Source organism: Tyto alba, unplaced genomic scaffold (assembly GCF_018691265.1).
Source record: "Tyto alba isolate M040663 unplaced genomic scaffold, T.alba_DEE_v4.0 Super-Scaffold_40, whole genome shotgun sequence".
Taxonomy (NCBI): domain Eukaryota; kingdom Metazoa; phylum Chordata; class Aves; order Strigiformes; family Tytonidae; genus Tyto; species Tyto alba.
In genome coordinates, this window is record NW_024881316.1 from 23908963 (window position 1) to 23936941 (window position 27979).

General features: G+C 37.0%; 1 protein-coding gene across 2 annotated transcripts in view; it reads left to right on the plus strand.

Moving 5' to 3' along the window:
* COL21A1 (collagen type XXI alpha 1 chain) overlaps nt 1–27979 on the plus strand; it is a 111138-nt gene that overhangs the window by 45128 nt on the left and 38031 nt on the right. For both annotated transcript variants that reach the window (XM_033009980.2, XM_042803610.1), the window contains exons 9-17: nt 872–955; nt 3264–3326; nt 13110–13163; nt 14095–14148; nt 16721–16774; nt 17642–17695; nt 18634–18687; nt 18766–18819; nt 23787–23840. In XM_033009980.2, the coding sequence (XP_032865871.2) occupies nt 872–955; nt 3264–3326; nt 13110–13163; nt 14095–14148; nt 16721–16774; nt 17642–17695; nt 18634–18687; nt 18766–18819; nt 23787–23840 (525 nt within the window). The remainder of the gene's footprint in view (nt 1–871; nt 956–3263; nt 3327–13109; nt 13164–14094; nt 14149–16720; nt 16775–17641; nt 17696–18633; nt 18688–18765; nt 18820–23786; nt 23841–27979) is intronic.

Genomic DNA, 27979 nt, shown 5'->3' on the forward strand with positions numbered 1-27979 from the left:
GAATCCACTGAATCTATTTTTAGCATGTAGATTTAGTACAGACGCATCTAAATTTTGGGTGCCTTTATTAGGGCAAATGGATCTGATCTAGTAGCTCTCCCCTTGCCTGCCTTGGTAAAACACTGAGGTTTCATGTGGTCTCTGTGGTGAGAAGTAAATGCACTAAAAAAAAAAAAAATCTCTAGAGGGTGATGTGGTCTGCCAAGGTTTAGTGTTTACTGCTGTTTGTATAGGGAGCATAGTTCGGAGTAGGTCACCTAATGGACTCTGGAGAATGGGCACGTTGAGGGCCAGGACTAGTGACTTGTAGGAGTTGGTGTTAGCAGCCATGCCCCACCTTTACTTAAGTAGCTCTGTAGCTGGAACACATACACAGGAGGTAGGAGACTTGGGCTTTGTTTTTTTTCAGGCTTGTAACACTTGATAACATGCCCACTGGTTGTGGGCTTTATCCTATACATAATATTTATTAGATTCTTTTTACAAACTTTAATTAAATAGTTATATTTGATATATGATCACACTTCAAATGATGAATATTGATTAGTTTCGGAGAAGAGTTTTATGTGTTGCCAGATTTAAAATTATCAAACTATATGACAAAATATTTGTGGAAAAGCAAATAGAGTTCTGGATATCAGCCCAGTATCAGTACTTAATTTTTTATTTATTTTTCTTCTGGATAAAATGATGAATTCATACATGCAAAGTAGTTGGAGGGCAGTATTCAGGTAAGCAGAAGTTCTAGCTGAACAAACGAGCGAAAGCCAGAACCTATGCAACCTAAGGAAAATCAGCTTCATATAATGTTATGATATGTTTGTTGAATGCTTTTGGCATGTGTATTGATGGCTGGTTTCACTCTTGGTAGTGTATGAATGGTCCTAGTGATGTAGGCTCAACGCCTGCCCCCTGCATATGCCCACCAGGAAAACAAGGACCTCCAGGCCCCAAAGTAAGTTATCACTATGTCTTATTGAGTGTACATGATTTTTTTTTTTTTTTTTTCCCCCCAAATCTTATGTTGGCCAGTCATAGTCAGGCAGTTTAAAAAAGTAAGGGACAAGTTCTCCTAGTTCTGGTTTCCAGTGTATGAATATAGTGATTAGGATCCTCAAGCCCAAGTTCTGCTGCCGTAACTCATAACACAAATATATCTAATTTTTTAAGGAAAATGCTCATGGATGTTAAATTGTGTTTCCTTGCTAATCTTTGACAAATGATCTTGCACTGTTAATTGTTTGAGAATGAAATGGTTTGCTAATAAACGTTTCTTAATGGAGAGGGGTTTTTTTTTTTGCTTCTTTGTTAAAGAATGGAGTAGATGCTTACTGGCAGAGTTCCACCGTAGTTGTTCTGATGACCTCCCTTCAGTGTTGGTGGAGGATTAAAATGAGAACCAGACTTGAGTGTCAGATGTCTAACATGGCAAACTCAAATCCCTAGTATTTTGCTGTAGTACCTTTCTGAATAACTGTGCTAAGCAGTGCTTCCAGAGTTACTAGCTTACCCTATAAGGGTAGACAAGAAAATCCCAAACCACTTGCCTTTCATTAAGCAAATGATTAAAAAACCTCTACTCTCATTACGTAAGGGGTTAACAGTCTGCTGCAGCTATGTCAAGTCAAAGGGATCTTTGCTAGAATGGTAAGGGTTTCTATTCAGGGAATTAGAATCCACAAGGTGGAGATCATTGTTATTTCATGTAATAGAATTTTTGTGGTCTTTTACCTTTTTTTTTTTTACTCTTAAGCATATTAAAGAAAAGAGAGAGAGAAGAAAGTATTTATTATTTTAAAAAAATTGAAAGCCACATCCTATAAAGTACAAAGGAGTATGAAATGTCAGAATTAGGGTAGCCTATACAGTTTTATTTAGAATTCTGCTTCATGTGCAATCTTTCAATTGCATTGCAGTATAATATTTGTTTTGGAATAACTCAGTAATACAGGTGACAAGATGGTGCCTAACACAAGACTGCAGAAAGAGTGAAAAGGAAGCCAATTCAAAATGGTATAGGTTATTTTTGTTACAGTATTTCTTAACTTTTGAATACTGGACTTTGGAACCATATAAATTTAAACTTAATTTGTGTGTTTGTGATATTAGTGGAGTACAATAAAATTATTTAAAATAATTTAAAAATACAAGTAACTGATATTTTAACCTTTTCATGTTGAAAGCATAAATTTTCATAGCTTAAATAGTATAATTGAAAGCAAATTTATTTTCACTCAAATCTCAAACCTGGGATTAATTTGGACAACAATAATTCTGGATAACCTATTATTATTTTAAAAAAATATAACTGTTGTTCTTTTCTAAAGAGACATTATTCTGTATTCTTTCTAATTTAGTTCAACATTACATTTCTGTGGTTTATATGTGAAAAGATGTTTTTTCAGTCACACTGAAAGCTAGTTTCCTACTTCCCTCCTAATGTCCTCTTAGTTTTTAACAATTCTGCAGTTGTAACTGACCTGCAGGTCTGTTGATAGTTCAGGCTGAAGAAAGTGGTACCCGCTTAGCGCTCTTGTAGAAGTAAAATGTTTTTATAGATCAAGTCTTACTGGATTTTGCTGGGCTCAAATCAATCCTTTAATAAAACAAACAGAGAACTTTAATACACTAGAAGGATATAGTGAGTAGAAAGTTAAGTTCCTGCTTTCCTACCATAAACATGAAGCCTGGGGAACCGACTTTAACATGGTCATAACAGATATAATAAAAATAATTACCAAGGCCTTAGAAGAAGAAATCTAAAAGAATATCTTTTTTAAGCAGCAATAAATGTGTGGAAAGGTGTTTAGTATTTAGCAGGTTTTAATCTTGGCTCTTGCCTTTCCAGTACTATTGCTTTAAGAACTAGACTCAGCCAAAAAGGGCGAGAATTTTATTCAGAGTAGAACTGCTAGATTAACAAGGCCTTAATAAAGTTTTTTTCATCTGTTTCCTGAAAAATGCTTTTATTTTTGTTGATTAAGATGTTAAAAAGCTTGAAAGCATTTGAGATGTTGGGCCAAACTTGTGCTATAACTGAGCATGGGCTCAATTCTCCAAGTCCTGCAGAAGTTGGGGAGAATTTTCCCAGGGGAGGGGGTTACAAGTTCAGTTATTTTTTGGTGTATTAATTACTCCTTAATAGCAGATATCTGGGCTTGCAGCTGCTGTTTTGTGGAATGTATTAGGGTTAAGGTTGCTCTGTGCTCATTTTAAAATGCTCTTTCATATCTTTTGTGTGTTAACTTATTGCTTCTCTATAGGGTGACCCTGGGCAGCCCGGGAATCATGGTTATCCTGGTCAGCCTGGTCCAGATGGTAAGCCTGTGAGTACTAAAAACTTAGTCATCTATTGTAAATGCAACAATAAGAGGTGAAAAAAACATGTACTACTGATATCAGGTTTTCAAATTCAGATTATTTTGTCTCCATTCATTGAAACTGTCAATGTCACTTAAGTGCTATCTGAATGTAACAAGTCTATGAATATGTTAACCATAGTATTTTTGTTTCAGCTAAAATACTGTAAATATGATAACATGAGTTAGGTAGGCACTGTTGTAAAGCAGAGAACAGTCTCTGAGTGCTCCTGTTTGTCTTTGCATCAGTTTGCAGCAGTTATCACCTTCTGACCTTCAATCTTTACTGCTTAAGAATGTTTGCATTAGAATGCACTTTAGGGCAGCTAAAATCCTGTCTATTTTGTTTTAGGGATTGATTCTCATGTTTAAAGTTGATTCATTTAGTTTATTTCTAGGCTGCCTCAAGTAGTCCATCAAAATATGTAGATATGCTTATAGAATATTAAAAATATAGATATTTTGCACTTATAAACATTATGTATTAAAAAAATACATCATAAAAATACCTGTATATTTCTCTTACCCTAGATTTTACTTTTTAAGATGGCATTCCATTAGTATGAATGGTGAAGACTGGAAGAAAGTAGATGAGTAACATATGTCCCTAAAATAAAAACAACAACAGATTTGGCAATGGCTCATCTGGTCTTAATGGTTAACATTTTTTATTGTAATAAAATTGTAATAAAAGCAAATAAATATATTAAAATAGCCCAAGGTTTCACTAAAAATATATATTAGATCTCTGAATCTAATTGGAAGCCTCTCTAATATTGACAGCCAAACTTCTCTGTTGAGTAAGGTTTTGTTAACAGCCTGCAGTCCCTGTATCACCAAAGTGGTGGTGTGCATGTGCCTCTGGTTTGTTAAGAGAAAGCAGGCCAAAAGCTGGGAGACTTGACCACCCATGTTTCATTTGTAAGAATGTGGCCTCTGGTGTTGCTTACTATTTTATTAATAGAAGCTATTTTATTTCTATTGAAAAAAAAAAAAAAAAAAAAGGAAAAGGTAAAAGGCAGTTGGGAGCATTCAACAAAATTTGCTTCTTAGAAGAGGATGATTTCTCTGCTTGGATACCAAAAGCAGAAGAAATGTGCATGCACATACTAGAATTCGTTATTTCATTGTAACACTTTATTCTTATTGTGAAGACTAAATTTTATGGTTGAGTCCTTAGGTTGTAGTTATTTTGAAATCTCCATGGTGAAGTAGAAGAGAAGGTAAGCATCATGTCTTGAAATTCACAGAAAATACAATTAGGGAGGAGTCCCAAATGCTATTGAGAATAAAAATTTAAGAAGATGTCCCAAAATATTAGAAAATGTAAGTGAAGAGTGCAGAGAAGACAAAATCTTTTATGAAAGAAACATTGGATTATGGACTGGGAAACTAGTAGTCTATGGGTTTGGTTGAGAATTAAAAGGGACATTAAATTATTTTGGGCCATTTTGGGCCACACTTGACAAACTGGAGACTTCACATAAGGGCAACATAGGGCTGGATTGGACCTTTCAACTTCATCCTTTTAGTAGATTTTCTGTCCTGGGGAAGGATTCATGAGGATATTGTAACTAATCAGTCTTTTCCAAATCTGCCTTTGCTTATCAATTTTGGTACCTCTAGCATGTTATTTCTACTAAAGAGGTATTAGCCACCAACTTTGATGTCTTCATAAAAACACCTAACATTCTATTTTTGTTAAGAATTTTAATACTAGTAACACATTTCATTTCTGTGTCAGCTAAAGATGGAAGCAGCGAGTTTGATACTTGGTTGGAAGTGTGTATGCTGTAAGGCTAATAGATATTACCAGTTAAGAAGAGAAAGCTCCATGCTACACATTATAAAACGTTCACATTTCTCCAATTTTGTTGCTTAGTTACGTGTAGGCCTTTTCTTAGGGATAGCAGCTGGTTCATTTAACTGTTGTGATTCCTTTTGGAAGCAGAGTTAGTTTGATAGCAAAAAAGATAGGCACTGAAAACAAGAAATGCAAATGTTTCTAAAAATTGAAAATTCCTCGTCTAAGATTTGGGACTTGGTATATCGAAACCTGGCCATGATAGCCCTGATGGCCCAGAAGAACAATGAGTACATGTATTTTTCAGCAGTACCACAAGCAAAGATCCTAATTTTTCCTGTGATATGAAAACATTTTTGTACTTTTGCTTTTGTCTTAAACAGCTTTTGATAGCTCTTATCGTCAAAGTTTTTTGGAACTAGAAATAGAGAAACCAATCTGAATTGAAATTGCCATTGCTATAAAATACTACATTTTACTAGTTCTTAGACAATCATGAAAATAGAGGTTTTAAAATAGGAATGGGTGGAATCTATGCTGGGGAAGTGTGACCTAATCAGAATCACTTTTCAGTTGATTACTGATGGTGCTTAAGCTTCTGAAGAGCAGTTCTGTTCTCCTATACAAAGACAGCTGTATAAACTGTCTCAACCCAGAGCTGCATGGGAGAAAGTTTCCATCAGAGTTTGGCCGTGCTGATTGCTAGAAGTAGACTTGCAGTATGGATAAGCATAGCAGAGCTGTCTTTCATCCAGCTCACTCTGGTATTTTGAAAAATAAAGTGATATTGTGTAAGCTTTAGTGAAGCCAGAATGGACTAGATATTGGTAGAGAACTGTCAGTTTCCATTCCCTCTTTCAAAATATAGATTAAGACTTTATTTCTGAAGTGTCCGGTCAGCTGCAATGGTATTGTTATAGAACCAATTTGTTACGACTTTCTCATACTTTTATTACCAGGTTTTCACTTCATTGACATATATCTTCCCATAAGCACTGACATTTGTAACAGTGTGAATCATAAAGGAGAAATAAATTGATACTGTAGTCTTTCTGTAACTCTGTAAACTGGCAGTGATTTTTTTTCCCTGTAAGTGAGTCATAATGTGCAGAGGTGGGCATTCTCTGAACATAACAAAGATTAACAAAAGTATCTCAGACAATTAAAAGAGAATTGAAAAGCCCTGCTAAAGGAGAGATTTTATCATTTTGCTGAATTGAAGTTTATATGTTATACAAAGTGCTTACAGTTAAATCCTATAACTTTATTAACTGACTAATTTTTTTTAAATATCAGCTGTACCTCTTTGCACTTGTTCTTTGTAAGGACATAATTGCAAACCTATTAGATCATCTGCAGCTCTGGCCAGTACATTGTTGTTCCTTACAGTAGATTCTTGTGTTCTTTCCAGGCTGACTTTCAGCTATGAAGGATGGGAGACCCTTTAGATACAGTGTGCAAGGAAACAGATTCCTTTCTCTTTCTTTTTCTTTCTGTTTTCCTTATTTTTTTGCTAATATGACTTGAATGTTTTCTATGCTGTCAATGATTTTCCTTGTTTGAGATAACTTTGTTCATATGAATCTTTTTAGCTGTATCCCCTGGGGAACTCTGAAAAGCAAGCTCTTAATTGAGACAGTGCAATAGGCTTACAGGTAGTTGCGTAGTCAGGGTTGTTTAAATAAATGGCTTTTGCATGAAAATCTTTTCCTGGAAAGTCAGTCTTTCTGTTCCCAAGAACATTTTTATGTTCTTCTCTAAAGTTATTCCAGTTTGCCTATCTGATATTCATTTTCTGGGAACAGTATAACTGGTCAACAAAATGTTTATTCCTCTGAGAGGGGTTTTAGGCGTGCATATAAATTACTGTATGTAACTGATTTTTAAAGTAAAAAAAACCAAAGACAGATTATTGTTTGTGGGCTATCTAGATTGTTGTAATGCCTAAGTTAGTTTTAGTCCAGAAAAATTCAAAATGATTCCCATGAATATCTTCAGTATTACCAGAAAATTGCTGTTCACTTGGTGTTACCCAGTAAAATTGTTTGCTGTAATATTTGGGGAAGTAAACCTAAACATAACTCATTTTCAGTCATTCTTTTTTTTTTTTTTTTAATAGTTTTATTTATATGTTATTTGTTTTTTCCCTTTAATTGCCACCTCTGTTTATTTTTCATACTCTGATACAAACAGAAAAGATCGATTGAAGTAACTGGAGAAAAGCACAAAAGTGAGAATCGGAATAAGTAATGAAAATACGGTATTTTTCAATCAAAAAAGTCATACAGGACCTGAAATTATTAAATTGTCTTATCAGGAGAAATAGCACTGGTATATAAGCACAAAGGTAAAAATAGTATTTGAATCTCAACTGGAATTCATTTTAATGGGCATTATTCATCAGAAAGAATCAGTTGGAGTGGTTGCTGGCCCTGAGAATGTTCAGCAACCTGGCTGTGTGGTCACAAAGCCATTTTTTATTCTAAAGGATACTTTATATGTACTGGAAAAAAACTTGAGTTAAGGGGAAAAACAGAGTCTGAGCTTTGATCACTTGTGTTTGATAGAGGTGATAGGTTATCAGTCTGCTGAAAGAAAGGAAAAAATGCACTCATTTGTCAATTTTGAACTTTGAACCACGTGGCTGGCAAATCTGGACAATCTTCCAGTATTCTATCTAGTTTCATTCATGAAAGTTTAGAACCATTTGCCTTGTCTTTACAGTGTCCACAAGTAGTAAGCAGTTTAAAAATAATATGGTGAGACTGACTTTACTGATATACCCAGATACAGAGTTCATAAGGTATCAGAGCCTCACATAATAAGTAATTTCTGATTATTCCAATATTTCATTTTAAAAAACGGTAGAACATTATTACAGCTGTCCTGAGTTTAGTAATATTTGGTGACCAACTGAAGGCCAGATCATTTATGATGAACTTAGTATAATGGCAATGGCCAGCTATAACAACAGTACTTTTGGAATAAAAATGGGTAATAGTTTCATGTATTCATAGGATTACCCATGCTATTGTGTGGTTTGCCTGGGGATTGAAGTCGATACAAACTTTGCAGCTACTTTTCTCAGGAAACTTTCACAGACATAGTTGATAATTAAGCTGTAAAATGCTGCTCTCAGTTCCAGAAAAATACATATTCCTCAGTAACACTGCGACCTTGTTATTCTTAGAGGAAAGATGTTTGCTCCATTCTGACGAATACAGTCATATAATGGCTTCACTGAGACTGACTGCTTTGAAATCAGGGCGATGCGTGGTGCTCACTTGTGTTGCATACAGCTATACATTTCAGACAAAAGACCATATGACAATCTTCAGCAGTGGCCAAGGGCAGATGATAACAATGAACATCTAAGCAGCAAGCAGGATACTCCCTTCATACACCATCCCATCTCCCACATAACTGAAGCTTGGGAACTTTCAGAGTTGGATTTATGACCTTTTATGTAATAATCTTGATGGATTTTATTTTTTCCTCTGTGGTATTTGAGCCCAGAACATCATGCTCAGGTAAAATATACCATTAGTGACTCTGAGGTATGAAAGCCTTGGCAGATGGTGGAGTAGTCAATGGAAGGAAGTGTAATCAAAATCTACTTTTCCCATAATAATGTTGATGTGATTACAGATATTTAGTCGAGTCACCCCCAAATTCACGGTGGAGGGTAAAAGCTGCATTTAGTTACCTGATGCTGGATCTGCTCTTTCTTTCATGTTTTGGTATGTGTAGACAAAGGGGCTTCACTTCAGAGACAGTTTTGGTAGCCTGCGGAAGGAGATACCACTAGGAGTCCTTCTACAGGGCCGAGGTGTTTAACAGAGGGAGGAGATGACACTTGTTCTGAGCTCCTGAGTTACCACTACTTAAGAAAGCCCTGGAGAAAGGAGTCAGGCAGAGCCTGCAAACAGACCTGCTGGAGAGGACCACCTGAATGATCAACATGTCCAGAGGGGCAGGACAAAGAGAAACGTGTAGGCAGATGAGTCCAGGCATATTGAGATATTAAAGAAGGTTGTTAGGGGGTAGGATGGGAAGAAAGGAGGAGGAGGAAGGATCTGAGGCAAAAACATTAGATAATAAACAACTTCTTAGAGAAAGGCTAAACCACTTAATTCAAATACATCAAGTACTTTCTAACATTTCTGTTGCCCCCAGGATTATAGTTACGGATAGTGCCAGTGAGGGAGAAGGTCACAGCATGATGCAAATTTGAGTGTAGGCATGTATACATGTCTGAATAGCTATAAGAATTTCCATCCTTTAAGATGTAATGTATATTAAGAAAAGGGTTTGAAAACTTCTCTTCTAATTCTTTAGAAAATTGTGCTTTAAATGTGCTAAAGACCTTCCGCAAGAGACTTCCATGAGAGGTCCACAGACTTCACTATCAGGTTGTTTTCCTAACACCAAGTTAATGTTTTCTTTTGCAGTTGAATTCCATTATGCTTAGCTACATCACCCTAAATAGTTCTGTTTACTTAGTGTTTACAGTCCTGAAATATCTTTAGGCCATTACTGTTGATCCTTGGTTATTTCCTAGCCAAATTGAGCTTGTTTACTTCTCCCTTGTCTTTCGCAAGTAGTCCTGTTGTCATGCCTTTGTCATTTGTGTTGTTCAGTGGCACCAAAAGCTTTTCAGTAAGGAAGTGTGCAGTGGCAGTTGTCATTGCCTTATCAGTATGTCCTCTATTTTTTTTTAATTTTATATTTGTCTGATGTAATACACCTATGAATGCTGTCTGAACTTTTGTCCTTAAGGCATGCAAGTACATTGAAGATATATTTCTGGGGTTTACTCCGCTATTGCACCTAAAAGTTCTCTGGAACTAATGCTTCTCATATGTCCTTCTTGCTCAATTTTTTTCCCATACAGGTAAATGAACTTTAATTTTCCAGCAAGGCTCTTAATTCACTGATGATGACAGCATTGCTAGTTTGTCTGTGTCCTTTATGTAAATTCTTTGGTCTAAGAAATCTGTTCAACTTTTTCCCCTAGAATTATTTGTAAATTATTGCCATTTTCTTTGAATTCCAAAGTTACATTTTATCTGTGATTTTTTTTTAAATACCCAGCCATTTGGTACAAAACTAAGCATCTCAGTGTCTTGCTGTTTATCACTTTGCCTTTACAGATTTCCAGGCACTATAAATTTGTCAGTACTGTTCCCCCCCAGAACAAACTGAGAGGGGGATTTTATATGATTCTGACTTCAGTTACACTGATGTAAAATAGTGAATGAGAATATAAACAAAGTGCTGTGGAGTAGCACTGAGTGACAACATTGCTGAAACATTGTAGGTGAGATTCAATTTAAAACACCTACATTTAGTATTAGCATGCATACAGAGACACTGAGTGTCTACATTCCCATATTAGTCAACAGATATTTAACTTACATACCCCAAGAGGTATGGGATCCTTATGCTGTAAGCTATCTTCTCTTTCTCACCCCACTGCTTCAAAAGGATGAATGTCTCCCAAATATTTTGTGCCACTATCTTCTAACACTGGGTGGGTGTTTAGGGAATCTCAAAAGACAGGAGCTGCCTATGTTCAGGCAACTGGATTCAAAACTGAGGACCAAATTCAGGGTGAGCTGTAATACTTTACACACTATTTGTGTGTCTTCTGAAAAGTTCATGAGAGAAGACCAACTCCAAATAAAAGTAATTCTTTTTGGTGGCAAGTTTAGTGCTTTCACCTTATTTGAAAATGAACCTTCAGTCCTGAACTCGCCTGTGTGAACTGAAAAGGGAATTTTCACTTCTGTCCCTTTTACATGGAATGTCAGCTATGATACAGCTGTTCTTGGAGCATATGTATGTATGTCACATACGTACTCCTACTGAGGGCTTTGAGGTTAGCGAAGGAGAGCTTGAGTTGACTTTAGTGCAAAAAAATGGTAGGCATTCGCATATAGATTGATGATCTGTACTGCAAAAGCAGTTGTGGTACAAAGACATGCTCAGTTTTTATGAAGGCAGGTTTTTGTAATTTATAGGTGTTTTTAACTTGTCCAAACAATTGCTGTGTTAATGTACCATAGAATGATTATTATTTTTGTGACTTTCTGTGAATTTCATTTAGAATCTTCTCTGTTCCGGCTTTCCATTAAACAAACACTGACAAGGTGTTTGATTTGCTTTGAAATCACATTACGAGATCTAGCTATGAGCTAAATATGCAGTTTTGTAAGCTGAAATCTCTTCTGCCATCCTCCATTCATCTTGTGAATTTTGAAATTCAGTTCAGCTAGGAAATTGTCTTCCTCTACTTCTTCCCCTACTCAGAAGGAGGAGGAAGGGAAATTGCATTTCAGAGATCTAGAATGTAAAATAAAGTTTTATTTATATAAAATTATATCCTACAGGAAGTCATACAAACCTCTTGCTTTTTTTGGAGAAGAAATAAAGGGATAAATTTTTAAAGGCATTTTTTGGCTTGGTAAATTGTTTAAGCTACCTGGGAGGCCTATAAGCAATTTAGGAATGCTACACAATTTATAGTTAAAGCTGATTTTGCTAGAATTGCCTTGAGCACTAAAAGTGAAATGCTTGATAAAGGATCCATGTATGACAGAGACCTAGAATTCTATTTATTTCTATATTAAACATTACCAGCTGGCTTGTCAGGCATCTGCTCAAATGTCTTTTGGGAAGAGGGCACAGCAAGTACTCTCTTGTATCTGACCCAGCAAATAATTTTAGCTCTGTTTATTATTCCCAGGAAGCTCTGACTGATTTAAAGGACAGATCAGACATACACATTGCCTTCCTTGTACTGAAATATTTCTATTACCTCCTCTTTACCAGTGTGGAAGTCCCCCCATTAAATTTTGTGCTAAGTTTTTAAGACTGAATCTCATTTAGAAATAGGATTATTAGTTCTTACAGTTCAATCAAGATCAAATTCTGACTATTTGGATTTGGTTAGTCCATTTTATGGGATTTATCAAATTTAGTTTGGTCTGCTTGTTGAAAGCTCTGAACCAAATACCTTCAGAGATTTATAGGACAATTTCTCATTTTGTATGTTTTCTCAAAAAAAAAAAACCCAAACCTCTTTGTAGTTAATTTTGTCCATTGGAATGCCATGTTTTTAATGGAGCTAGGTAAAATTCCTATTCTTCAGTTACTTGCCTCTGTTAAAGGATTCTTCTAAAGCAGTAGTTAATTTTGCATAAAAACTGGCTATCTTTGCTGTACTCATTTAATCCAATCTGCCAGAACACCTTCAGGCATATATTTTGGGTTCTGAAAAGGTTCTCTTGTTCTGCCAATATTGATCTCTAGTAAAGCATTCCTGAAAGTCTCTTTTCAACTCATGAATTATTCAGTATTTCTTTTCATAGTCCCAGTCATTCAAATTATTTTTTTTACTTTCATAGCTTGTTACATACCTTCAAGTTCATAGCTAAGTGCTTAGTATTGAGAATGGAATTTTTATTATTTAGAGATATTATAAAACTAGCTGCATAATGTATTAGAACATGCCTTGTTTGTTAAAGCTTATTTCTGTACCTGGAAATAAGCCTTTAAATGTCCTGGGATTTTTCAGCTATTTTTCTTGAGAGAGAGAAGAAACAGTGTCTACGTATGTGGGTTAATTTGTTCCTTTTATATTTTTTTTCAGTTTTTCCCAATGGCGAATAAAACAACATGTTTGTTACATTCACATGTTACAGTTCTCAGATAATGGATTTTAGTGTAAAGTGTGGAGGCTGCAGACTTCATATGCAGAGAAAAACCTTCTGAAAGATGAAATCTAAATCTCGAATGTATGATTGTGATAGCAATTACTAAAATTTGTGACCTAAAATGACAGGGTTGTGACAACAGTTCTCTAGTAACCAGGAGGATTGTTTTTTCCTTACATATCAAATATAACTTATGAAATGTCACAAGTCTTGGTTTCTTTTCCTTAGGGATATCAGGGATCAGCAGGAACTCCAGGTATTCCAGGAACTCCAGGGGTTCAAGTAAGTTTCTGTTTCATTCCTAGAATTTGAAGATCTGGGACAAATCCTGCCAACTCTCTACCAATAACCATTGTTGTTTGTCATTGAGAGTTGAGGTGTGGGAAATGAAAAGGGCTCAAGGGATGACATGAAGTCAGTGGCCATCCGTGGGTGAATTGCTTTGGAACTCTCATAGCCTTGAGGTTTGTAGATAGGCTGATAATTAGGCTGCAAATCTAATCATTGCTAGGTAAGGCCTATAGGAGCAGGGCTCCGCTGGGGCTTAGACCTTTTCATCCTGGTCCAGAAGCCAAACAGTAGTTCCTTCCATTTTTCTATGAATTAGTAACAGTAGTCTGAAGCCTTTTCATGGTGATTGATTACTCACATGTCCAAAAGAAGCTTTCCAATAAAGTCCAGACATATGGAGAATAATTCTTTTTTGTTCTTCATTGTATTAATTTAGTAGCCCTTACTGGGACCGTTACTGGAAACCAGTGCTGTATTTTACTTGTGGTATGATCCAGTGTGGCCGGATAGTCAAGGACTTGCTAATTTGTTGAATTAAGTATCTGAGAGCATGTTGAGGCCAAGAGTGAGCCTGCAACATGACATGTATGAAGACTGTATGGCAGACATTTGAAAGGGAAGGGGATATCTCTGGACTGGTACAGGCTGTGTGACATCCTTTTTTCCTGGGGTGGTCCTTGATTAGAGCCAAGAATTGTTTTGGTGTTCCCCAACCATGGGTTATGATAGTGTGCCATATTCATACATGCTGGATACATTTCATGCTGGCTTCTGCTTTTGTATCCAGTTGCCAAAATGTTGTGATCGGCCAGATGACACATCAGTCCCTGGGTCATGTTGTGTTACATATCTGTGTCTCATTCCGTATCAGATTGTATTAGTATTCGGGCTAGTTTTCATTTTATTTTTTTTTCTTTCTTAGGGACCACGTGGCTTCCAAGGTATCAAGGGAGAACCAGGGAAAGATGGAGCTAAGGTAAAAAAAAAAAAAAAATGAAAAAAGGAGTAATAGATAAAAAGATTTTACTCTTACCATTTATAATTTTTGGTTGTAGAGTTAATAGTATCAGTATTTTCACATGAGGCTTCTGTGAGAATTTTTTAGTAAGAACATAATAAGGAATGAGAATCCTAAGTTTAGAATGTTGCTTCAATTCTGAATCTGGTCTGCTTTATTTAATAAAGTTCATATAGGCTTATCTCTGCCAGTAACACCTTTATTGCACTGAACAACTTATATTTATAAAGCTTATCTAGATACGGGTACCTGGAAGTCGGATACAGGCATCTGTCAGGATGGTTTCTTTTCATCCTTTTTCTCTTTAAGTGAGCATCCAGATGAGCTAGGTAGGAATTTTTGGATGGTACTTTTTATCAGAAAACACTGACTAATTGAAACCAAAGCTTTTTGAGGAAAAATTCTAGCTGAGATATAGCCAGTAGCTTGGAGCTGCAGACAGATGTGGAAGCTTATATATAACTCCCTTCTGGTAATCAGGATAAACTTGAATCTGGATCTTCTGTGTACACAGTGCATAAACTGGCTATTGGCTAGTCTCCTTGATATGTAAATATCTGTGTCCACCCTTCTCTCACACTATTGCCCTATGTTTAGAAAAGTTCTAAGTTCATTGTGATAAAAATGTATTTTGTTTTTGTTTATTAAAACTTCAAAGCCTTTTTGGTAAAACAAAAACTTGTTTTCCAAACAGATTTTACTGCAGAACTTCCTTCTTCTAAAGTTCCCAGTGTTAAAAGCAGGTCCTTAAATTCATCACTGTTCAGCAGAATTCTCAAATTCATGGTTAGAGCTGAAAAATTTGCTTATGTGTTCTGTGCTTTAGGCATCTTAATCTGATTGATTTGAGATGTTAATCTAATCTAATCTAATTGATCAGTCAGTATTGGGCCATGTGCAGAAAGTAAGATGCTGCTGATGAAAAACTCTATTCTCCTGGCAGTGCAGGGTTATAACTGAAAGAATATTTCCTAACGCTCAGTCCAGCCTTGTTGAAAATGTGCCAAGAAACAGGGCTTCCACCACTGTGTTAGAAAACTTCTTCCATTGTAAAATAGATCTTGCCATTAGAATTTTTTTCCTGATGATTCAGCCCAAATTTTCATCTATTAATTTCATCCCATTAGTTGTAAAGTTTCTGTAGCAACTAATTTAATACTGTCTCCATTGTGAAGTGTTTTAGTTTATCCAATAATTGAATTACCACTTCTGAGCAGAAATCAAGGCTCCATTCTTTTTCATTAAGAAGCAATGGATGCATTAAGTGTTTATTTTATAAGCTTTGCTAATTATTCTAACTCCATTACATTGCCTGTTCTCAGTACTTATTTGTTGAGAGATATTTTGATAGCATTAACCCACAAGCTATCATTCCTGTGGTCATGTTCCTGTCTTCTGTGAATATGTGACAGACCTCTCCAAATCTGCTTAGACATAAATGGTTCTGCTATGTGCCACTGAGTCATGTTTTCTTCTACCCTTTGTCTTACAACTTGAAATATTATATAAAATAACTTCCTGAGCATAATTTACTATTCCTCCTTTATGATTGAAATATGTTAAGCAGATTGGAGTATATTGCTCGAGAAAAGATTTGAGTTAGATCAAATAATTTTTGAGTTAGATATTAACAGAGAGAAAACATTGTGATTGTTCAAAAGTGATTTGATGATTAGCTTTTTGTCCTAAGTGAAGTAGATCCTGCCTACTGAAACAAGCAACTAAGCTTGTTTTTATTGTTTCAGGTCAGTTAGTGCCAAGTTATAATTTAGCCTTTTTTTGTAATTGATCAAGGAAGCTCGCAAACAAATTGTCAGATAAATATCTTCAGCACCAATAGCAAAAGCTTTGGAATTCCTTGTATCTGACACCTGTGAGCACAATAAAAAAACCTGATGTTTTAGCTTCTGTTTTCAATTGCCAACTGCTTTTATCAAAATGGATTCTTTCTTCCTCTGAAATGAGAAATCATTTGTCAAAGTGCCAAAGTTGTTTTATCAGTGTATTTTGGTTTAACTTTATTTTTTTACTTAATACCTTATTTTATAATGCTTCACTCATCCAGAGCAAGCAGGTGAGAAATTTGATAAAGTCAGTAGGTCTTTGATATTTTCAGTAAGAGGTATGAGCAAAGGCATCACAGATTTTGGGAATTTCCTTATTTTTGGGGAATTAGGAGCGGATGGTGGAATTATCACAGCTCCCACAGAGATTTTCAAAGCTCTATTTGGAAGCTTTTTTTCCTCTTGTTAAAGCTAAATCTCTACTTTTGAACCTCCGTAAGTCTTATTAAGAGATTGCAGTAACATATATTCGAAAACATTTAGTGATTGTTTAATTTCTTTTTTATGTATTTAATCTTGTTTAAAAATCAACAAACTCTCATCAGTCAGCATACCAATGTTATGTAGTTGATATGGTGATATATAATGTTTTTCCACTATTTGTTGATCACTGAGAATATAAATGTTATTGTAGTATATTACTACTCTTTTAGATATAAGGATTTAAAATATGTTTGCTCTTTTAGGGTGACCAAGGACTACCTGGTTTTCCTGGATTACATGGGATGCCAGCACCAAAGGTTGAAATTAAGTATTTCTTGTTACAATACTCAAGTGTTTCAGTTTGCTCTGTAGTTTAATTTAAAGGAAAAATAAGTTTATATACAATATCGTGTCAGTGCATTTGATGAACTACATAAAATGAATAGCTATGATGATGAAACTGAAGGAAGATACATGCCATGGGACTTTAATAAATACATATCAAGCAATGGAAACTGCCTGTTTTTAAAATTCTTTTTCTGTTCTATGGGACTCTATATTATTTACTTTGAACTTTGATTTTACTACTACTTAAAAACTACTTCATCACAAATAATGTGTCAAAGAAAGAAAAAAAATATATCATTTTCTTGAAGTCATTCAGTTTGAGTGACAGCATTTTGAAGGATAGTTCTGGTCTAACTCAATTAGTTTATTTTACATATATGTTCCCCAAAACATCATCAACCATATCTTTTGCTCTCCTGAAAATTCATCCAACTGGATTTACTTCTTAGTTTTCAAAAATTTGTGTTTTAAACATTTCAAATACAGTCTTCAGAAGAGTGCAGCAATTTTCAAAGAGCTGAATTTTCACTTAGGTACCTACCTACGAAACAACCAGAAACGCAAAGTGCCTTGCATTGAAAATAGAAGCATTAAGCTTGCAAGCCATGGATTGCCTCACAAGAAGTGTTGGACATTCTGGGTTTCTTCTCTAGAAGAGCTTGGAAAATTCAGGATTTGCATTTACTGTTTTGAGCGTATATTTTTATATTGGAACTCTTTGTCTGCTTCATTTTATCTCTGCTATACATGTATGCTTTGTATATATATTTGTATATATCAAGTTCTATTTCATTTATTATATAATAAATTAACTTATTCTCACACGTTTTGTGTAGGGAGAAAGGGGACCTAAAGGAGATCAAGGAGTGCCAGGAATATATGGAAAAAAGGCAAGTAAATTTATTATCATAAAATAAAGTAAAATGTTATTGGTATCTGTGGTGGGATGACCTTGGCTGGCTGCCTGATGCCCTCCCAGCCACTCTCTCATTTCCCCTCCTCAACAGCACAGAGGGAGAAAACAAGATGGAAAAGCTTGCGGGTCCAGATAGGAACAGGGAGATTTTATAATAGGCATATTCACAGAGAATTTAATTCTGCAGTCCTACCTCAGAAACATTTCCACTGAAGTTCTTGGATACGTTTATGTCTAGTAATGTTAAACTCATGCTCTTCTTATTTGGATATTTTGAGAACTCTCTTCATCCTTCTATTAATGGAGTGACATAATTCATTTTAATGTAACACAAACTGCTTATAAATGTATTTTTTGCAAATATGTCTTTAAGGTAGGGTACATGTAATAGTTATATTGCAAAGAAGTCTGTGCTTTTTAATATGTAGAAATATACATGAACCATATAAGTGAATGGGAAAGAGGTTGAAGAGTAAGGGGAATGAAGAGAGAAGCACACAAATGGAGTGAGACTGACAACTGCCTGGAAGAGAGATATTGTTTTAACCTGTAATTTATACAAAGTAGGGTGTGCTTGTATGTAAATATTTATATTTCAGAGAACATATGTTGGTCATCCAATCTTAACAGTTACATTTTCACCTGTCCTTATATTTTCTTCATGTATTTATTCGTCTAGAGTTTTAAGCAATTTAAAAGACAGTCTGTGTTCACATATCTATATTTTAGAGCATATTTACGTTTCTGTACCAGGAAGTAGTTTTAATAGACCACTACCTGTGTTAAGAAAGAAATAAATCTTCCATACATTTTCAAAATAAGAAATAACGTAGATGAATTATAGGTTAAATATACTGAATTTGCAGCATAAACATTGAACACTATTTACTTTTTGTTTGCTATATTTCTCAGGGTTCAAAAGGAGAGAAAGGTGATACGGGGTTTCCAGGAATACCTGGGCGATCCGTAAGTTCTGTGAAGACAATTTGCCTTTAACTTGTGCATGTTAATTCACCTACTGATGGCTGTTAACCGTTGCTACAGGGAGACCCTGGCAGAAGTGGGAAAGATGGATTACCGGGAAATCCTGGTTTCAAGGTATGTACAAATGTATATTCATATATTGCCAGATTTTTCAATACCATTTCTGTTGGTCTAAATATACACAGTTCATTCTGTGGAGAATTACTGGAAATTTAAAAAATGTGTGTTACTAGGAAATGTCAAAGTTTATTGCAGTCAATGGGCAGACTTCATTGATTTCAGTTGGTTTGTGAGCAGCAGCAAAGCTTTTAAGTGTAAGTGATCATCAGAGATTTTTTATACTTTGTCTCCCTTAGCCTGTATGTGTTTCTCTAACTCTGTGAATATGTTAATGAAATTTATATACAAGCATATGCTGCAGAACATACCTGTTGTGTACAGTTAAGAAGGAAGTAATCATTACTATTGCTTTTGAAGGGAGCTGGATGAAATTTATGGGAAAACACCTTCAGTATTGAATTCGTATCTATGTTTGTAGTCTCTTCACTGTGCAGTGCCCTTTATATTTAATTTAGAACATTTTTTCAAGTGGATGAAGTGCCTACTGTAAAAAAGACTAGAGGATCCGATATATCTCTAATGTATTTCTATAATGTATAATGCAGTCTGTGCGTTCACTGGATGTTTTGTTTATTTATTTATCCAGTTGTTTGCACTGTTCTAATTTGTGAAAAGATGGACTTTAGCAGTATCAGTTTTAAGGTCACAGGCAAAAATTTTTGTCAATATGCGACATAAAAGTTCAGTTGAATTGATCTAAAGCTGCTTCTTAACAGCAGCTTCATTGCTGTAGTATTTCTCTTAGTAATAATAATAATGAAGTGATGAAGGCCTGCTCAAGATTAGTGTTGTTTCAGTGTCCAAAAACGCAAGTGTACTTTTAAGTGCATTTGTCTAAATTCCTGTTACTGTAGTTGGAGATATGGGTCTTTCTTCCATTTAGTGACCATGCTTGTCTAGAGCAGTTGGGGATACCATGGCACATCTGTGACATCTGCTGAAGAAGGGAGGTATGACACAAGACCCGTGAGAGTCATAAACCCTTCCAGTCAGCAGCTGCTAACGAAGTGGATCCAGCAGGATCCCAGGCTTGGTCAGACTGGAGAGGACTTTGAGGCATCTCCTGAACCAGTCTCCTGCTCACAAATGGGACAGCACTGAATCCATACCAGGTTGCTCATCTGGGTCTTGATAACCTCCAAGGATGGAGACTGCAAAACAGAGCATCTTCTTCCATCCTTGACTGTCTTCATTGTGAAAAATTTTTCAGATATATTTGTGGCAGGAAATGGCTCTACATGTTTATGTGTTGACAACTGTCCTGGGTTGAGTGAGTGGTGGAGTTTTTTTGGTGGCAGGGGAGGGGGCTATAGGGGCGGCCCCCTGTGAGAAGCTTCTCGAAGCTCCCCCAGCTCCACGTCAGCTCCACTTCTGTTTGGAAACTGAGCCAATCAGCTGCGCCTCTGTGGTAACGTATTTAAGAAGGGACGGGGTGACGAGCAGTGGGACTTGTGAGGAGGAGTTGCTGCAGCTGCGTGAACACCAAGGTCAGTGGAGGAACGGAGGAAGAAAGGAGGGGGGAGGTGTGCCGGAGCAGAGACCCCCCTGTATCCTGTGGTGAGATGGCAGGGCGGCCCCCCCCTGCCACCCATGAAGATCTACGGTGGAGCAGACATTGATTTATGGCCTGTGTTTTTTCACCTGGATGATCAAGGTGCTGTGCCTGAAGAAGGCCGGTGTCTCATGGGAAAAGGTAGCCCCGCTACTGTAATTCAGCACTGGGAGGATTGCAGCATGCGGGGGTGTCCCACGCCGGAGCAGCTCGGGAAGGGCTGCAGCCGTGGGAGAGATTCCAGTCGGAGGAAGTTGGTGACCCATGATGGAGCAGTGTGGGGAGTGCTGTGGCCCATGGGAGGAATTCATGTCAGAGAAAGTTTGTGGAGGACTGTCTCCTGTGAGAGGGGGACCACGATGGAGCAGGGGGAACAAGTTCCAGAAGCTCCCCCCACCAAAGATGGAAGAAGTGGCAGCACTGACTGCACCCCCCATTCCCAGCCCCTGCACCGCTGTGGGGAGGAGGTAGAGATGTTGGGAGCAGAACTGAGCCCGGGAAGAAGGGAGGGGTGGGGGGAAGGTGTTCTCAAGATGTGGCAATGCTTCTCACTGTCCTACTCTGTTACGTGTTGTTAGTGTCTGTAATAAATGTATGTTCTTTTCTTTCTTCCCCTAACGAGTCTGCCTTTTGCTCATGCCCATAAAGGGGGATTTTTTCCCCATCCCAGTCCTATCGTGAACCCCAAGCCTGGCTATCTGTCCCTTCTTATTGCCAGAAGAGAAGGGAGAGAGAGTGGCTGCGTGGTGGTTGGCTGCCGACCAGGCTCAAACCACGACAACAACTGAGTCAAGCTCTTCATATATGTACTAAATGGAGCTTCTAAAGTCATTCAGCTGCTGTTAACTGCTATACCTTTTGTGAGATCACTTATAAGTTTGCAGTCCTGTTTGCTGGTTTTGGGTACCTCAGGTAACCTGTAAGTGCCATTTCAGAAGGACTCTGGTCTCCTGTAGGTGGTACCTGCCAGCCAGATGTGGAAGCCTTGGCTGCCCTTGAGCAGCCCAGATAGCACCAGGCATTTGCAATTAGGTAACTGAAACAAGTTCACTGTAATGGGATCTTAGATCCCTAATGGATTTCTAGACAACTTTGGGTAGAAAAACACATGTAGACATCTTAATTTGAAGTTAAAGGGGGAGGAGTTATCACTTGCATACAACACTACAGCACTGTTATTCTAAAAATTACCCAACTTCAGCGTATAACTAAGCATCCTGCAATTCAAAATTTAATAGAACACCTCTAAAATAACAGCCTTTAAAAAGTATGTATAAAATTTAACTTTTATGGTAGGTAAATTCAGTATTTACTATTTTATTTGTTCTCTTTGAAAATACTAATGAGACGTAGCTAAAAGGTAATGGAATAACTTTGGTTTATGTCAAATTGGTTTACTGTTTTTTCTGTTTGTTTGTTTTGTTTTTTTTTTTTTTAACTACCGTTAAGTTTACACCTTTACAATACATTAGTAAAAGAAGTTATAATTCTTAATTATAGAAAAAAAAAATTATTGCTCATTTTTCTGAAGTTGATTTCAGCAACAATAGCAGATTATTTCTATGATATTGAAGGACTTTTTATTTGTCAGTTGGTTTAGTTTTAAATGCCCCTACATTCATTTCATTTCAACTCCCATTGATACTTGCCTACAAATTGTTCTTATTAATATATATCTACAAAAGCATGTATCTCTGACACTTGTAAATATGCCAGGCAAAGAAAGTTTAACAGATGTTCTTAAAACACTCAGCTAAGCTTGTGTCCATGGACATAGTAGCTACCTGTGTTGCCATTAAAGTCAATGGAGGTCTAACCAGTAATGCCAGTGGAGTCTGGAGAGCAATTCAGCTCAAAGAAGGCAGATTTGTAGGTACCAGTTTAGTTGCCTACATAAGTGTCTGGTGCATTTGTGATGCATTAGTGTCCAAAACATGCTAAGGGAGCTGACAAATGACGTAAGTCATATGGAAAGACAGTGCCTTTATGGAATGGGAATAGGAACCCAGACAGGACACCCTAGGGTATGTCAAATATGACTAAATGTCTATGTGTGGGCAATGAAATTGAGCTCCTGGTGGCTGGTCAGCTGAATCAAGCCTCCATCAGTTGTCTTGACTAGACTTCTGTTGGCTGTGATAGGAGCTTAGTTAACTGCATGAATTTATTTCAAATGAATCCAGCCTTATTTTTATATATATATATATATATATATATACACACACACACACACACACATATCTCTGCTAAGTTGGTGGAGAAATTCCTTCTCTGGTCCTATACAAAGTAAAAAAAATAATTAGTTATTAGATTTTTTCCTCTCTGGTATTTGATAACATGGACAAGTAGTAGTCAATTGTTTAACATAAAATTTTAGCTGTCACTGAGGACCCTTCAGAGTGATGTATTATGTTGATAAAACATGAATTTGGAGAGTATTTTGATGTGGTTTTATGCTTGTAAACAAGAGACAGATAATTCAGTATGTTAGTTATGTGAACTTGTGTACATTTAAGATGAAAGACGTTTTCTTTACTATTTTCTTAATTTAGTTATTGTAATACAAAAATATGACATACTCATTAGTTTGTATTAATTTTATAATAGTTAACAGAAGCCATATTTTTAATTCAAACATTTTGTCAGCTTGACTTCAACATCTGCTTGCTATAAAATGTTGTTTCATTCTGGGTCTGTAATCAAATTCAGAGCAGTAACAGGCTGTCTTTGAAGGAAATTTCTGCTGGAGCTTTCCTGTTTTCTTACAATATTCATTCTGGGAAAGAATGTGGAAAAAAAGCATGGCTTGAAACCCATATGCTACCCATTGTTACTTCAAGTACAGGTTTTGTAATTTTAAGTTAATTATTACCAGATTATTATATATATATATATATATATTTATTGATCTTTGCATTTAGTTTATGTGCTTTTATTTCTGGAATTATTCTTTAAATTTTCAGAATATTTTTGGTATCGTACTTATTTTGAATAAGGACAAAGATTTGATCATATCTGGTACTGCTGTATTCTGAAATGCTTTGAAATACTTTTCAGACTATTAGTTGTACTAACAATTAGACAGTAGCAATTTATTACTGTTCTATGTGCTTCTTCAACCAGTACTTGCTGTTCTGATTCAAAAGACAATTGTCTGTCATCTCTTTTTGCAAACTATTTGACAGCTGTCTGTTGGATGCAGCATGAGGGAATACCAGATTAACAACACTTCCTACTGTGTTTGAAACTTTTTAAGAGATGTTTGTTTCATGAAGCCTTGACCATGTGTATTGGTTTTAAATTTTACATATTTTAAAAATAATAATTTCCTATTTAAAATAATTATTTTTATTATGCAGAAGATTTTTTTTTTTGAGTATTGTATTTAACATTCTGTTTAATTTTACAGGGAGAAGTCGGACAGCCTGGATCTCCAGGCCTAGAAGGACATCGAGGAGAGCCTGTAAGTGATTAAACTGCTGACATATCCTTATGTACTGGTTTATTTGTTTTGGGATTTTTTTTTTTTTTAGTCATTGGATGTTTTATCGATGTTGATTTGAATTGGTTGATATGTCCATTTTTGTAAAACTGATTTTTTATTTTCTGGTGTTCATCTTTAAGTTTGGATTTAGCAAAATAAATAAATGAGCCTTTAAAATCAAAGACGCCTTATAAGAAAAGATTCTTAACTACATGGCTCTTCTATATCAATTTGTATATATGTTATAAAATTGTCTCATTATTGACCTCTTTCCTATTGATAGGGTGTTATGTTTGGATATGGATAGCTACTTACACAAGGAAAGATTCTGGGTGTTTTTAACTCTCATTTTTGCAGCACAGTGTATGTTCTTTCATATACTTGTTAATTACACTTTTAAAGTTCATTTTTTCACTGTCTACCTCCCTCTCGCTTTTGTCTAGTATTATTGGTCTTTTGCTTCCTTGCATCTTGTTACGCTGTCCATGTTATCTATATCTATGTTCTTCTTGCTTAGCTGGAGAACATGCTGCTGCATTTTTGTTTTTCTTGTTTCCAGAGACATTATTCCTCTACTGGTGTTTGGGCAACTCCTAAGGGCAGCTCATTTTTCCTCCTCTTTATATGTGATAGCTAGGCTTTGTTCTCCTTGTTTCCTTGCTTGGCTCTTTAAGACCACCAGACTTTGCTTGAAGCAGAGGAGCCAAGATATCTGTAGAAATAGCTGAAAGTTTTGAGTGCCGAGAGAGAGCCAGCTGTCTTCAAACCATCAGTATTTCTTCTGTAGGCCAAGAGCAGTAAATGGATCTCAGTGGATGGAACACTGCTTTCCAGATGAATTACATTCTGAATTGTAAGATAAGGAGATACAGCTTTATATATTCAGAAATTTTTGTGGTATTAAATGTAATGAGAGGCAGTATGTGTTATATGGTACTGAAATCTGATAAAGAAAGTTTTGATAACTAGGACATGGAAATAAGACTCCCAGATGAAAAATTCTCAAGGTCTTTTATTTAAATTTTTTATATATTCACCAAAACCTTATAAAACACTGTGAGTAGAGTGCAAAACACTGGGAAATCATTCCCAAGAGACTTTCTTCCCACTTGGCTGGCTTAAGTGAAGAACACACATAATTCCTTGCTTGACTTTATTTTTTTCTCTTTTTCTGCCCCAAATAACTGTGAGATGTATTAATCTTTTACAATCTATGTTATCTTCAGATGTAAGAAAGACTGAAAGTGAATGTTAATTAAAAAACATAAAAACCACATGAACAGGTTTTGATATATTGTTAGTTAGTACATCATCATAAGAAATGGGTTGAGATAATAACAAGACTTCTGTTATTGTCCCTAGCCTTGTTATGTCTCTTTTAATTTTTAGCAAAAATGCTAGTTCATAATTTTGATTTTTTTTTAATTAATCTAAAAAATAGGAAGGAGAAGGCATTACTGACCTTGCAAAAACTAAGTATTTAATACTTTAACAGCTCTCTGATCTGGTACCTTTGGTTAAGTCTGACCTATATCTACTAAAGAAATGTATTTTGGTTTAAAATGAATTTAAATGCTTCACAATATAATAATTTAAACAGGAATGTAAACTCATTACTTAAATCCCATAGTTTTGCTTTGAAGAGAAATGAAGTGGTGGATTTAAGACATTAAAATCACTAAGAAGTCTTTTATAATCACCATAAGATAATATAGAGGAAGACTTCCAATATATCAACAACTACAAAAGATTTACAAAGTCTAACAGGGCAAGCTAGATTGCACTATATGCTTCATTTATAATCAATGGAGGTTCTTCTGAAGAGCAGAAAGTCTACATGCTGATCAGGAAATTGCTTCCAGGTAACCGGTAGGAAATGTATGACACCGAGTCATACCTGCTCATCTGCCTCTGTTGCTGGTGTAGCACCAGACTGCATGGGCAAGTATGGTGCTCCCATGTATTTAGAGCATGGAAGAAGAGCAAAGCGCATTTCTGTGCAGCGACTTTGTGATAAAAGTGTGTGCTTGGGCTATGCAAAATGAAAGCTATCCTCAGTCATGGGATACGTGGGCTCCCCTATTCAAGTAGAGGGTAGTTGGCTTTCATCTGATGGAAAGTGAGCTGGATTATGGGGGCTGTGAGGGATGTCTTGTGCAATTTACTGCTTCTGTTGTTTCTGTTGTTCCTCCAGTGTGTATCTGATGTATAACATGTGCGTGCCTCCTTTTTGCTCCTCTTCTGTGCAATTCAGTGTGATCTTCTCTGGTGGGATACCCTAGTAGTTAGGGCACTGATGTGGGAGAGAGGGACTGGACTCTGCTGTGCCCTCCCTGTGATAGCCAAATAGGCTGCCTAAGCTCAAGACAGGCCTTGGATGGTACTGTTGAAACTGTATGACTCCATACCATTAGCCAGCCAGATGCAGCTGTGGCCCTGGGACAGCTCAGCAGGTTGCATGGATACCCCACCCACACAAACATACATGCAGTCTGTTTCTTCCATTCAGCCACATTAGCGTTAGACGTGGCCTAATTTGTTAAGTTGGTGTGGTGGGTTGACCCTGACTGGAAACCAGGTGACCACCAGAGCCGCTGTATCACTCCCCTCCTCAGCTGGACAGGGGAGAAAAAATATAACAAGAGGCTTGTAAGTTGAGATAAGGACAGGGAGATATCACTCACCAATTACCATCATGGGCAAAACAGACTAGATTTGGGGAAAAAATGATTTAATTTATTACCAATAAAATCAGAGTAGGATAATGAGAAATAAAACCAAATCTTAAAAAACACCTTCCCCTCACCACTCCTTTCTTCCCAGCCTCAACTTCACTCCCAATTTCTCTACCTCCCCCCCTTGCAGTGGTGCAGGGGGACGGGGAATGGGAGTTGTGGTCAGTTCATCACCCGTTGTCTCTGCTGCTCCTTCCTCCTCAGGGGGAGGATTCCTCACACTCTTCCGCTGCTCCAGTGTGGCGTCCCTCCAACAGGAGACAGTCCTCCATGAACTTCTCCCATGGGTTGCAGTTCTTCACAAACTGCTCCAGCGTGGGTCCCTCCCATGGGGTGCAGTCCTTCAGGAACAGACTACTCCAGCGTGGGTTCCCCACGGGGTCACAAGTCCTGACAGCAAACCTGCTCCAGCCTGGGCTCCCCTTTCCATGGGGCCACAGGTCCTGCCAGGAGCCTGATCCAGTGGGGGCTTCCCATGGGGTCACAGCCTCCATTGGGCACCCACCTGCTCCAGCGGGGTTCCTGCATGGGCTGCAGGTGGAGATCTGCTCCACCATGAACCTCCCTGGGCTGCAGGGGCACAGCCTGCCTCACCATGGGCTTCACCATGGGCTGGAGGGGAATCTCTGCTCCAGTGCCTGGAGCACCTCCTGCCCCTCCTTCCTCACTGACCTGGGTGTCAGCAGTCTTGTTTCTCTCACATATTCTCACTCCTCTCTCTGACTGCAGTTGCTCGGTTACGCAGCAACCTTTTCCCTTTCTTAAATACATTATCCCAGAGGTGCTACCACCATTGCTGATGGGTGATGACCAACGGTGGATCCTTCTTGGAGCCGGCTGGTGCCGGCTCTGTTGGACACGGGGGCAGCTTCTGGCAGTTTCTCACAGAAACCACCCCTGTAGCTCCCCCCTGCTACCAAAACCTTGACACATAAACCCAGTACAGTTAGTCTTTTTAAAAATAGCCATTTTACAGTCCCTCTTGCTTTAACAAATAAAAAGAACATAGTTGCAAAATGAGTGCGTCTTGAGACAACATCTAAGAGGCAACAGTCTAGGATGGAGAGCACAGCTGAGCTGAACTCCCATTGCCTCAAGCCTCTGAGAAGTGTGGTTATTTTCTGGACAACATATCTGGTGTGTTATTACTTCTATTAATCCCCAAATTTATGAACAGGAAAAAGTAGGTTGTAAAGCTAAGTAAATAATTTCAAGTGATGCGGTTATTTTCCCTCAATAGTACTATTTGGAACTTAAGTTAGCCAGGCCATCCCAATCCTACCCACTCTGTGTAAGAATAACGTTTGACAGTATGGACAGAATAATTTAGACAGCATTTAGTAAAGCTAGTAATCAAGCTGATTTTACTGATGACAAAAATAG